The 11,900-nt window shown below is 41.8% G+C and overlaps 1 protein-coding gene across 1 annotated transcript; it reads right to left on the bottom strand.

Moving 5' to 3' along the window:
* MGC64575 (uncharacterized protein) lies at positions 1-10,000 on the bottom strand. The gene is given in 10 exon segments (NM_001086279.1): positions 1-172; positions 351-469; positions 1,091-1,210; positions 1,981-2,100; positions 3,090-3,198; positions 4,081-4,215; positions 4,505-4,630; positions 5,264-5,418; positions 9,606-9,654; positions 9,977-10,000. Coding segments are annotated over 9 exon segments (1,044 nt in total). The 5' UTR covers positions 9,977-10,000; the 3' UTR covers positions 1-61.
* Positions 10,001-11,900: the final 1,900 nt, after the last annotated feature.

Raw genomic sequence — 11,900 nt, 5'->3', positions numbered from 1 at the left:
GCAAAATAAAATTTAATTAGAGCTGTGGTTGGTACAGTTGTGACATTTTCAGGAGTTGCTATTAAGCGGTGCTGAGATAAAAGACTTGGCTGGAAGAGGTGACACCATCGTATGTGTCTGCGTAGTGACCCATCCTTGGGCATCCGGCACTGGGGCAGCTAATGCATCGCGCCTATCAGAAACAACATGAAAGGGTTATTTGTAGCTCATTTATCTCTTTAATTTTCTGTTTCTTTTCTGGGTGCCTATTAGCAGCACTGGGGTGCAGATATATGAACCCAGCAATGCCTCCTGCCAGTTAGAACCCTGTATGGGGGAGTTTTGCACCTACAATTCAGGGGAACACTCACCGTCTCATAGGTCTCCCAGTTGGCGCAGGGGTAGCTCACGAATGCGTTGCAACTGGTGATACTGTCGGTGTAGTACTTGACTGCACTCTCATGGTTACAGGTTAAAAAGTTAATGACACCTGTATGGAGAGATGCAAAGGTGTTTTACATGGGAAGCTGCCATAACGAGAGCTGCAATGTCCTATTTTGCATTAAGGAAACTTCCCATTCTTCTTTACCAGCCTTTATAACTTATATGTGTCTTTAACCTATAGCTCAGGACCCAAATATGGGTCACCATAGTAGAGTGGGAACCTAGAGCCCCATTTATACCGGGAGTTCATATTCAAATAAACTTTGTTGTAGGCAGTGGAATTCCAAGACAAATTCAGTTTATTCTCATTCTTTCATGTTTGAAATTTCAGCAACTATCTGGTTGCTAGGGTGCTATTCATCTTAGCAACCAGGCAACGGAGGTGTGAATAACAGACTGGATGAATGGCAGAGAACCAGAACACAAAAGCTCTAAGATGTAACAATAACAAGTTGTAGATTCACATAGCAGCCGTTTTTTTTTTTTGGGTTGTCAGGGTCAGTGACCCCATCTGGCAGATTTCAAATTGCCAGCTGCAAAGAGGCAAACGAGGACGGCAAATGATTCAAAAACTATAAACAACATGAGGTTGAGGTTCACCATAAAGGAACATGGTCTCACCCTTCCCCAAACCTATACTTTCTATATACTCTTTATACATATTTACCACTCCACACGTCTTCCACGGTGGCATCTGGGACCTCCATATTCTGGGGGCATCCCGGCATGTGAACTCCTCCATTAGGGAAGAAGTCCAGATGGCCAATCACTTGGCTCATCCCAAAACCTGAAACAAATAATGATTGTTAAAGGACAAGTAAAGTCTAAATAGAATAAGGCTAGAAATGCTGTATTTTGTATACTAAATATAAACATGAACTTACTGCACCACAAGCCTAATCAAACAAATGATTTATGCTTTCAAAGTTGGCCAAAGGGGGTCACCATCTTGTAACTTTGTTACAATGTGGTCTGGGCTGCTTAGGGATCGTCATAAATGATCAAAACAGGACAAGCTTGAGTTCTGCATGGCTGGGAAGTAAGGCGGGGGCTCCCCCTGCTGTTCATAAGTATGATTGTTTCCCTGCAGAGCAGTTAGGGACCGTCTGACAATTCCTATCCACAGCAGTAAATGAAGGGAGAATGTCACTGCATACAGTCAGGTTTCTTATAAAAACGGTTCACATTTTTTAATTAAAGTATATTAGAGATAGATTTATTTTTCAATAAAGAAAGTAAAAATGGGATTTTATTTTTTTTGCCATTACATGCCTTTTAATGATATAATCAACACATAATTAACATTGCTACCGTTGAATGGAAAGTAACTAGAGAATGACCTGATTGGGTACAGGTTGGTTCAACCTCTTCCTACTGATGAGCTGCCTAGACACAAGGGATGCAGAGAATCCCTTATTTTGGGATCATGAATTGGTGTATCCATACTAGACACACGGAGAAGACTATCTAAAGGAACATGTGCCCTAGTCTTAGGGTCACTCGTCATCTCTGTAGGTGGATAGTTCGTTAGCTAATGAGCCAATAAAGTGGACTCACCAAGATCTGGAATAAAAGGACCAGCGTCAGTATGAATAACATCAACCAGAGCGGCGTCGGAGGTGTCCAGTCTGACTTCTGGGGGAGTGTTCTGGAAGCAAGGCTCAGCTGGGTCCAACCCTGGGGGATACAGACAGACAAGAGGAGTAGTATAAATACAGCTTCTTAACAGGGTCAGAGTTGGCGTTGACCAAAGACATGAGGGACCAATGTTTGGGTTTCATCTGTTTATTGACCCAACAAGAAGTATCATTTCTGGTCTACTATTGGTGATACCATTTGAATTATTAAGCACCACCCAAGCAATGGCGGTGTTCACATGGCATAGTCAGACTCATAATCCCCCTATCAATCTACAGTGGGAGATTATTTTAGGTGGAGGGGGGATTAATTCCTAGTTTTCAAGGCAAGTGCCAATGAGAGAAGTGGGGCTGACCTTAAGAGAGGACACCTTGGGCAGACATCCCAACATTTGAAAGATAGAAAGAGGAACAAAAAGATCTGCCATGCGTAGCTCTGTGAAATTTTTTGACCACTCCCATTTTATGGCCACACCCCCTAAATCCCACACCCATTGTACAGGTTATGGAAAGTTTGGACACATTTCTGGGGTTTAGGGTCATGTTCTATGTGTTATTACAATTTTGCCAATGAGGGGGACTTGCCCTTAAGCTGCAAGTCACAGTTTTCCCAGACTTGTTTATCTTATTAGTTACAATTGTATCTCAGCGCAGGTGCTGGGTATTCTGGGCTCTCTGTCAAAAGCCTTGTATTGTATCTTGTTTTCAGTGCAGCAGATCAAAGGGAAACTCGAGACATTTCAGTAGGAAACCGGGACTGCGGGTTAAGCTGTCAAAATTGGGACTGTCCCATGAAAAAATGTGACAGTGGGGAGGTGGGACATTAATGATGGTGTTTCACTTGACATAGTAAGGACTGGAAAGACAATTTCAACATTTTTGGTCTTCCGAGCATTTTCCGGACATTTGTAGTGTAATTGGGGCAATTATGCAACATATATAATACATGACCAATGGGTAGATAATGGCAGTGGACAGATAATAGGAAGACACAGGGAGAAGGATTTATCTGGATATTCTCTTACTCACCAGAGATTCTTGCGATGCCTCTCTGTCTCTTCCCTGCCTCTCCAGCCGCATGAGCTCCCAGACTGTGTCCGATCAGATGCACATTGGCCGGGGAATAGGCAAAGTCATTCTGTCAATAAAAGAGTTAATAAAAGAGCCTGTTGAATTAGTTTCCCATTGAACTCATAAAGACTCATTTATAATGGGGGTAAAGGGGAATATTGAACAAAAACAGGTGCAGGTGCCGTGTTTTCCCCATAAAAGTAATGAACCTCTTCCTTGCACACCTGTCATTTACACACCTTTTCCTTGCACATCTCTTCCTTGCATACTGCTCATTTGCACACTTCTTCATTGCACACCCCTTCCTTGTACACCTCTCATTTACACACCCCTTCCTTGCACACCTCTCATTTGGACACCTCTTCCTTGCACACCTCTCATTTGCACACCTCTCATTTGGACACCTCTTCCTTGCACACCTCTCATTTACACACCTCTTCATTGCACATCTCTCATTTACACACCTCTTTCTTGTACACCTCTCATTTACACACCTCTTCATTGCACATCTCTCATTTACACACCTCTTCCTTGTACACCTCTCATTTGCACACCTCTCATTTGGACACCTCTTCCTTGCACACCTCTTCATTGCACATCTCTCATTTACACACCTCTTCATTGCACATCTCTCATTTACACACCTCTTCCTTGTACACCTCTCATTTACACACCTCTTCATTGCACATCTCTCATTTACACACCTCTTCCTTGCACACCTCTCATTTACACACCTCTCATTTGCACACCTCTCATTTGCACACCTTTTCCTTGCAACCCTCCCCCTTGCACACCACCCATGCAGCTGCTAACAATGTTTTTATTGGCCACTGATGGGTGTGCATTTGTGACCATAGGGGGTTACACCAAGATCTTGATAAAGTGTCCTATGATATCTTGTGCACACAAAAAACATTTTTCCAATAATATCCTCAATCCTGAAATTTACCTGAAGGGTCTTTACAAAATAAGCCACTTCTGCGCCCACAACCCGCACGTTATTGGAGGCCTGAGAGTAAAGGGTGTGGGAACCACCGCTCCAGTCGACGGCAATGCAGTTCACGTCCTCCACTAGGAAAAGAGTCTGTGACAAAAGCAACAGATTAGGAAACTCACTGGCCTTATAACCAATAGGAAAGAGATCACACATCTTGTAATCCATACCAACCAATCAAAAATGAGATTTCACATGCCTTCTGCAGTTAAATAATCTGTAAATTCAGGTGCATTTTTATAGCCAGTTGTGAATAGAAGCCCAGTGGTCTAGTTATAGAAATCCAACTCTCCCCTGTGCCCAGTCCCCTGCTGGTGCCCCTGGGCAGTTTTTATTTAAACCGGGGGCATTTTCATTACACATAGGAGGGTCTCCTTACTTTGCACATATTTGTGATCCAGGAATTAGTCCCACTGGTAATAAATCCGTGAATAATGAATCGGGTCTTCCTGCTGGTGCTGAAGTTGGATGAGGAGATGGAAGAGGGGTTTGTGGCGCTGATTATCTGTCAGGAGAGAAGATGTTATTAAAGAACTGAAGGTTTGGATCTCTTTTAGCAAGTGAGAAAATACAGGGTTGGTGCAATTTATCTCTTAGTACAAAGTTGATCCAAGGACTGAGCCAGTTGTTATCTCGGAGTCAGTAATGAAAGTTTTTATCTTGTCTGTGGCAAAACAAAGAGGCTTCAGATGGAGTTTTTGTCTTCCTCAGAGATAATTGAGGCAGGTTTCACTCAGAGGAAAGGTTATACTTGATTAATTTGTCTTTTTTCAAACTCTACTATGTAACTGTATGTGTCTCTGTAGGCAGAACAGCAGCAATGAGCATCAGTTCAATTCATTCTAGGGTTGCCACCTATACGGCTTTGACCTGGACAGCCCGGTTTTTTGAAGGGTCTCGTGGTCAAAACTGCCTGGCCAATCACCACGTCATCCCCTCCCCTGACATCAAATCCCGTCACCGATATATCATGGTCCCACCTCCCACTATGTCACTGTCTCGCCTCCCTGCCCGAAGGGAGGAAAGATGGCAACACTAATTCATTCCAATATCTCAAGAGCTGTTGTTCAAGAAATACAGTATATTGCGTTTAGTATTGGAGAAATATCTGGGCTCAGGGAATACTATACTCTGTTACCTGGTAGCTGTTCTGGTTGGTCCGGGTGTACAGCATGAACTGGACGTTAATGGTTTCTGGAGACCATGGTAGTTTTGCAATTGGTCTTTGTAAAGTCCCAGCGTATGGGTAGGTATCAGAGAAGCATCCGAGTCGGTCGTAGCAAACCTGTGCTCCTGGGAAGTACAGGGAAAAAAATTAGAAAATCCTTATCGTTTACAGTAGGGGGTACATTATCCCTTATAATACATGAGTGATACTCATAGTTCCCTGTATAACTCAGCCTGCAGCCTTGTGCCTTTATATGGTCACTAGGGATGTAGCGAACGTCGGAAAAAAAGTTCACGAACATATTCGCGAACTTGCGCAAAAATGCGAGCGGTTCGCGAACGGTTCGCGAACCCCATAGACTTCAATGGGAAGGCGAACTTTAACATCTAGAAAAGACATTTCTGGCCAGAAAAATGATTTTAAAGTTGTTTAAAGGGTGCAACGACCTGGACAGTGGCATGCCAGAGGGGGATCAAGGGCAAAAATGTATCTGAAAAATCTGCCTGTGTGTGCTTGGAAGAGATAGTGTAGGGGGAGAGCTGTTAGTGATTTCAGGGACAGATGATAGTAAGTTTGCTGGCTAGTAATCTGCTTGATACTGCTCTGTATTGGAGGGACAGAAGTCTGCAGGGATTTGAGGGACATTTTAGCTTAGGTAGCTTTGCTGGCTAGTAATCTACTGTTCTCTTTAAACAACTGCCATACGTTGACCTTGTAGGCATTGTTTGCCCAGTTTTTTTGGACGCAGCCACTGAAGCACAGTTGCCAGAAAAAAATATGCCATATAAATGCTGAAAATAGTAATTTTTCGCCATACGTTGACCTTGTAGACATTGTTTGCCCAGTTTTTTGGTTGCAGCCACTGAAGCACAGTTGCCAGAAAAAATATGCCATATAAATGCTGAAAATAGTCATTTTTTGCCATACGTTGACCTTGTAGGCATTGTTTGCCCAGTTTTTTTGGTCGCAGCCACTGAAGCACAGTTGCCAGAAAAAATATGCCATATAAATGCTGAAAATAGTAATTTTTTGCCATATACGTTGAGTCAACGTATGGCAAAAAATGACTATTTTCAGCATTTATATGGCATATTTTTTCTGGCCTCTGTGCTTCAGTGGCTGCGGCCAAAAAAACTGGGCAAATAATGCCTACAAGGTCAACGTATACACTACTACAGCGGTGGATACGGATTACGTAAAATATATGAATGCTGCTTGAAAAAAAGTAACTCAAGTGGTTTTTCTAGAGACGATAATATTATGGATATTTAGACAGAATGTGAACAAGGTCACACAGCTAGATGGCGGGTTGAAGAAAACAGTGTGCAAATAATGCCTACAAGGTCAACGTATACACTACTACAGCGGTGGATACGGATTACGTAAAATATATTATGGCTGCTTGAAAAAAGTCACTCCGGTGTTTTTTCTGGAGACGGTAATATTATGGATATTTAGACAGAATGTGAACAAGGTCACACAGCTAGATGGCGGGTTGAAGAAAACAGTGTGCAAATAATGCCTACAAGGTCAACGTATACACTACTACAGCGGTGGATACGGATTACGTAAAATATATTATGGCTGCTTGAAAAAAGTCACTCCGGTGTTTTTTCTGGAGACGGTAATATTATGGATATTTAGACAGAATGTGAACAAGGTCACACAGCTAGATGGCGGGTTGAAGAAAACAGTGTGCAAATAATGCCTACAGGGCAAATAATGCCTAAAAGGTCAACTTATACACTACTACAGCGGTAGTAAAATAAAAAAAAGTAAAATAAAAAAAAATGAATATTAAAAAAAAAAATATTAAAGTTGGTGCTGCTGAACTACTAGGAGCAGCAGATTAGCACACCAGTCCCACTCCCCAACACTGCTAGACTAATAGCACTGGGCTCTTATAGTAGTAGTAGTAGTAGTAGTAAAACAACAAAAAAATAAATAAAAGCAGTCCTTACAAGGACTACTGTTATTGCAGCAGTCAGCAGATGAGATCAGAAGCAGGACAGCTGCCCACTGCAGCTACATACAGAGCACTGCAGTAGAAGGTAGATTACTAGCCAGCAAAGCTACCTAAGCTTAAATGTCCCTCAAACCCCTGCAGACTTCTGTCCCTCCAATAACAGAGCAGTATCAAAACGATTACTAGCCAGCAAACTTTCAACTGTCCCTGAAATCACTAACAGGCAGCAGCTCTCTCCCTACACTATCTCTTCAGCACACACAGGCAGAGTGAAAAAACGCTGCAGGGCTTCGGTTATAGGGAAGGGGAGTGGTCCAGGGGAGAGCTTCCTGATTGGCTGCCATGTACCTGCTGGTCTGGGGTGAGAGGGCAAAAAAAAGCGCCAACAATGGCGAACCCAAAATGGCGAACGTCGCGCGACGTTCGCGAACTTCCGGCGAGCGCGAACACCCGATGTTCGCGCGAACAAGTTCGCCGGCGAACAGTTCGCGACATCTCTAATGGTCACAGAACAACCCCTCAGTAACTTCTAATATCCTTATCATTTACAGTAGGGGGTACATTAAACCTTATAATACATGAGTGATACTCAGAGTTCCCTGTATAACTCAGCCTGCAGCCTTGTGCCTTTATATGGTCACAGAACAACCCCTCAGTAACTTCTAATATCCTTATCATTTACAGTAGGGGGTACATTATCCCTTATAATACATGAGTGATACTCAGATTTCCCTGTATAACTCAGCCTGCAGCCTTGTGTCTTTATATGGTCACAGAACAACCCCTCAGTGACTTCTAATATCCTTATCATTTACAGTAGGGGGTACATTATACCTTATAATACATGAGTGATACTCAGAGTTCCCTGTAGAACTCAGCCTGCAGCCTTGTGCCTTTATATGGTCACAGAACAACCCCTCAGTGACTTCTAATATCCTTATCATTTACAGTAGGGGGTACATTATCCCTTATAATACATGAGTGATACTCAGAGTTCCCTGTATAACTCAGCCTGCAGCCTTGTGCCTTTATATGGTCACAGAACAACCCCTCAGTGACTTCTAATATCCTTATCATTTATAGTAGGGGGTACATTATCCCTTATAATACATGAGTGATACTCAGAGTTCCCTGTATAACTCAGCCTGCAGCCTTGCGCCTTTATATGATTACAGAACAACCCCTCAGTGACTTCTAATATCCTTATCATTTACAGTAGGGGGGTACATTATCCCTTATAATACATGAGTGATACTCAGAGTTCCCTGTATAACTCAGCCTGCAGCCTTGTGCCTTTATATTGTCACAGAACAACCCCTCAGTGACTTCTAATATCCTTATCATTTATAGTAGGGGGTACATTATCCCTTATAATATATGAGTGATACTCAGAGTTCCCTGTATAACTCAGCCTGCAGCCTTGTGCCTTTATATGGTCACAGAACAACCCCTCAGTGACTTCTAATATCCTTATCATTTACAGTAGGGGGTACATTATCCCTTATAATACATGAGTGATACTCAGAGTTCCCTGTATAACTCAGCCTGCAGCCTTGTGCCTTTATATGGTCACAGAACAACCCCTCAGTGACTTCTAATATCCTTATCATTTACAGTAGGGGGTACATTATCCCTTATAATACATGAGTGATACTCAGAGTTCCCTGTATAACTCAGCCTGCAGCCTTGTGCCTTTATATGGTCACAGAACAACCCCTCAGTGACTTCTAATATCCTTATCATTTATAGTAGGGGGTACATTATCCCTTATAATACATGAGTGATACTCAGAGTTCCCTGTATAACTCAGCCTGCAGCCTTGTGCCTTTATATTGTCACAGAACAACCCCTCAGTGACTTCTAATATCCTTATCATTTACAGTAGGGGGTACATTATCCCTTATAATACATGAGTGATACTCAGAGTTCCCTGTATAACTCAGCCTGCAGCCTTGTGTCTTTATATGGTCACAGAACAACCCCTCAGTGACTTCTTATATCCTTATCATTTACAGTAGGGGGTACATTATCCCTTATAATACATGAGTGATACTCAGAGTTCCCTGTATAACTCAGCCTGCAGCCTTGTGTCTTTATATGGTCACAGAACAACCCCTCAGTGACTTCTTATATCCTTATCATTTACAGTAGGGGGTACATTATCCCTTATAATACATGAGTGATACTCAGAGTTCCCTGTATAACTCAGCCTGCAGCCTTGTGCCTTTATATGGTCACAGAACAACCCCTCAGTGACTTCTAATATTCTTATCATTTACAGTAGGGGGTATATGATAATATTATAATACAACATAAGTGTAGGGCACATATACAGTAGGTCATTACCTTGTACTGTAGCAAGGAAACAGAGGATAAGTGTCCAGATCAGCCCCATCTGGAAAGAGAAAGAGAAGTGAATGTCTATATGGAGTTGGAGAGTATTAAAGTGCCGCAGGTTTTACGTAACATACTAATGGAAAGCTGCATTTTGATGTACTTACCTTCGTTTAACAAAATCCCACAGTTTAGCCCTATCTTTCCTGACTATACACATTATTTTAGGGCAGCATTTGGGACAAACAAAGAAAATCTCTACAGTGCAGTGACGTTTCTAGTTTGCAGCCCCCCAAAATGTATCTGAAACCTGCAGTGGGGGTGCAGAGGAGTGACTGTATGCAGAGAACACTTCATTCTCTATAGAGATCCGTTCCACTTACCTTGTGCTTTGGTGGGAGTGGAGTGCCAGTCACACTGTGTATATATATATATATATATATATATATAAATATATATATATATATATATATATATATACATATATAGAATACTTCAAGGCCGATAGGAGGAGTCAGTCTCTCATAGATTATTATTAAGGGAATGATAAAGAGAAGGACATGTGAAGCCAAACTGAGTCATGTGAATCTCTGAAAGAAAAACATACTCCATATTATCTTATTTAATACTTGGAAAACACACAGTATATAATTAGCGTCGTTTGTTATTGATAAGGCCTGAAACATCCCATATGGGGTTTAAATAAGGCAACAGGGCTAACATAATGGGCTTGTAATTTTTTCTTTGGACACACTGCTGGATGCAAAACTGGGCACATTGCCCCTGATTTTTATATAAATAAATATGAATAAAATGTTGGTTGGTGGAACGAGTGTGAGCTGCAGTTGGACTTACTAACACTTACATGTATAAAAATAATTAATAGATTCATGAATAATTATTTAATTAATAGAATCTACCGTTACTAGATGCATCAGCAGCGCATTCCCCAACGTCACTGCTCCATTTGTTTTCCTTCAAGTGGAAATTCAGTTCCTCAAGTCTAATCGAGGGCCTCGTGTGCACTGAGCTTTTCAATGGGAAAAAAGATCCCTCTCTATTTGTCTATAATGTCCTCTAATTTACTTGTAAAGTCTTATCATGTCCCCTCGCAAGCGACTTTTCTCCAGAGAAACAACTCCAACCTTGACTCCCAGTTTAGTTGCACTTAGTCTCTGCACTCTCTCCAGCTCATTTATATCCCTCTTAAGGACTGGAGTCCAAAACTGCCCCCCATACTCCAGATGAGGCCTCACCAGGGACCTATAAAGAGACATAATTATGTTTCATCCCTTGAGTTAATGCCCTTTTTTATGCAAAACAGAACTTTATTTGCTTTAGTAGCCACAGAATGACACTGCCTATAGTTGCACAGTCTGTTATCCACACATACCCCAAATCCTCCTGAATTATGGAGGACCCCCAACACACTGCCATTTAGTGTATAACTATTAGTGTTTATATTGTTTATACACAAGTTCAAACCCTGCATTTATCAACATTAAACCTCATTTGTCAGTTAAGTCAGATCTCTCTGCAAAGTGGCAGCATCCTGCATGGACCTTATACTTTTACCCAGTTTATCAAAGATAGAGACAGTACTTTCAATGCCCACCTCTAGGTCATAAGAAATGAAGTAAAAAAGTAAAGGACCAAGGACAGAGCACTGTGGTATTCCACTAACAACATTGGTCCAATTAGGAAATGTTCCATTTACTCCCCACTCTGTGTAATCTATCTTTGAGCCAGTATCTTACTATCCAAGTTCAAAGATTATTTTCGAGGCCAACGTTCCTTAACATTCCTTAATTTAACCTGTAACCTTCTGATTGGTACCGTATCAAATACTAAGTACTAAGGACATCTAAGTAGATCACATCCACTGCAACTTCAACGTCTTGGTTCTGCTCCCCTCCTCATAGATGACAATGACATTTGTCTGACAAGACTATTGTGCAAAAAGCCATGTATTCCAGTATCTCATCATTAAATACCTCCTCCAAAAGCTTTCCTATAGCTGATGTCAATCTAACAGGCCTATCGTTTTAGGCTGCAAGCAGGATTCCTTTTTGAATAGTGGCGCCACATTAGCCGATTACTAATCTCTCTGGTTAACATGCAACACACCAAAGAATCATGGAAGATTAAGCAAAGTGGTTCTGGTTAAGCTCTTTCACCATGCTGGGATCAATACCACTGGATCCTAGAACCATTAGGGTAACAGTCATCTTACTATAGTTCCAGGGGTACCCAGGGCACAAATAAGCACTCACCCCAAATCTCCCCCTAACTGGCCTTCAGGCTGGG

The sequence above is a fragment of the Xenopus laevis genome, chromosome 7L, assembly GCF_017654675.1.
Source record: "Xenopus laevis strain J_2021 chromosome 7L, Xenopus_laevis_v10.1, whole genome shotgun sequence".
Taxonomy (NCBI): domain Eukaryota; kingdom Metazoa; phylum Chordata; class Amphibia; order Anura; family Pipidae; genus Xenopus; species Xenopus laevis.
Note: the sequence above shows the minus strand (reverse complement) of the source record. Positions and strands in the feature narration are given on the sequence as shown.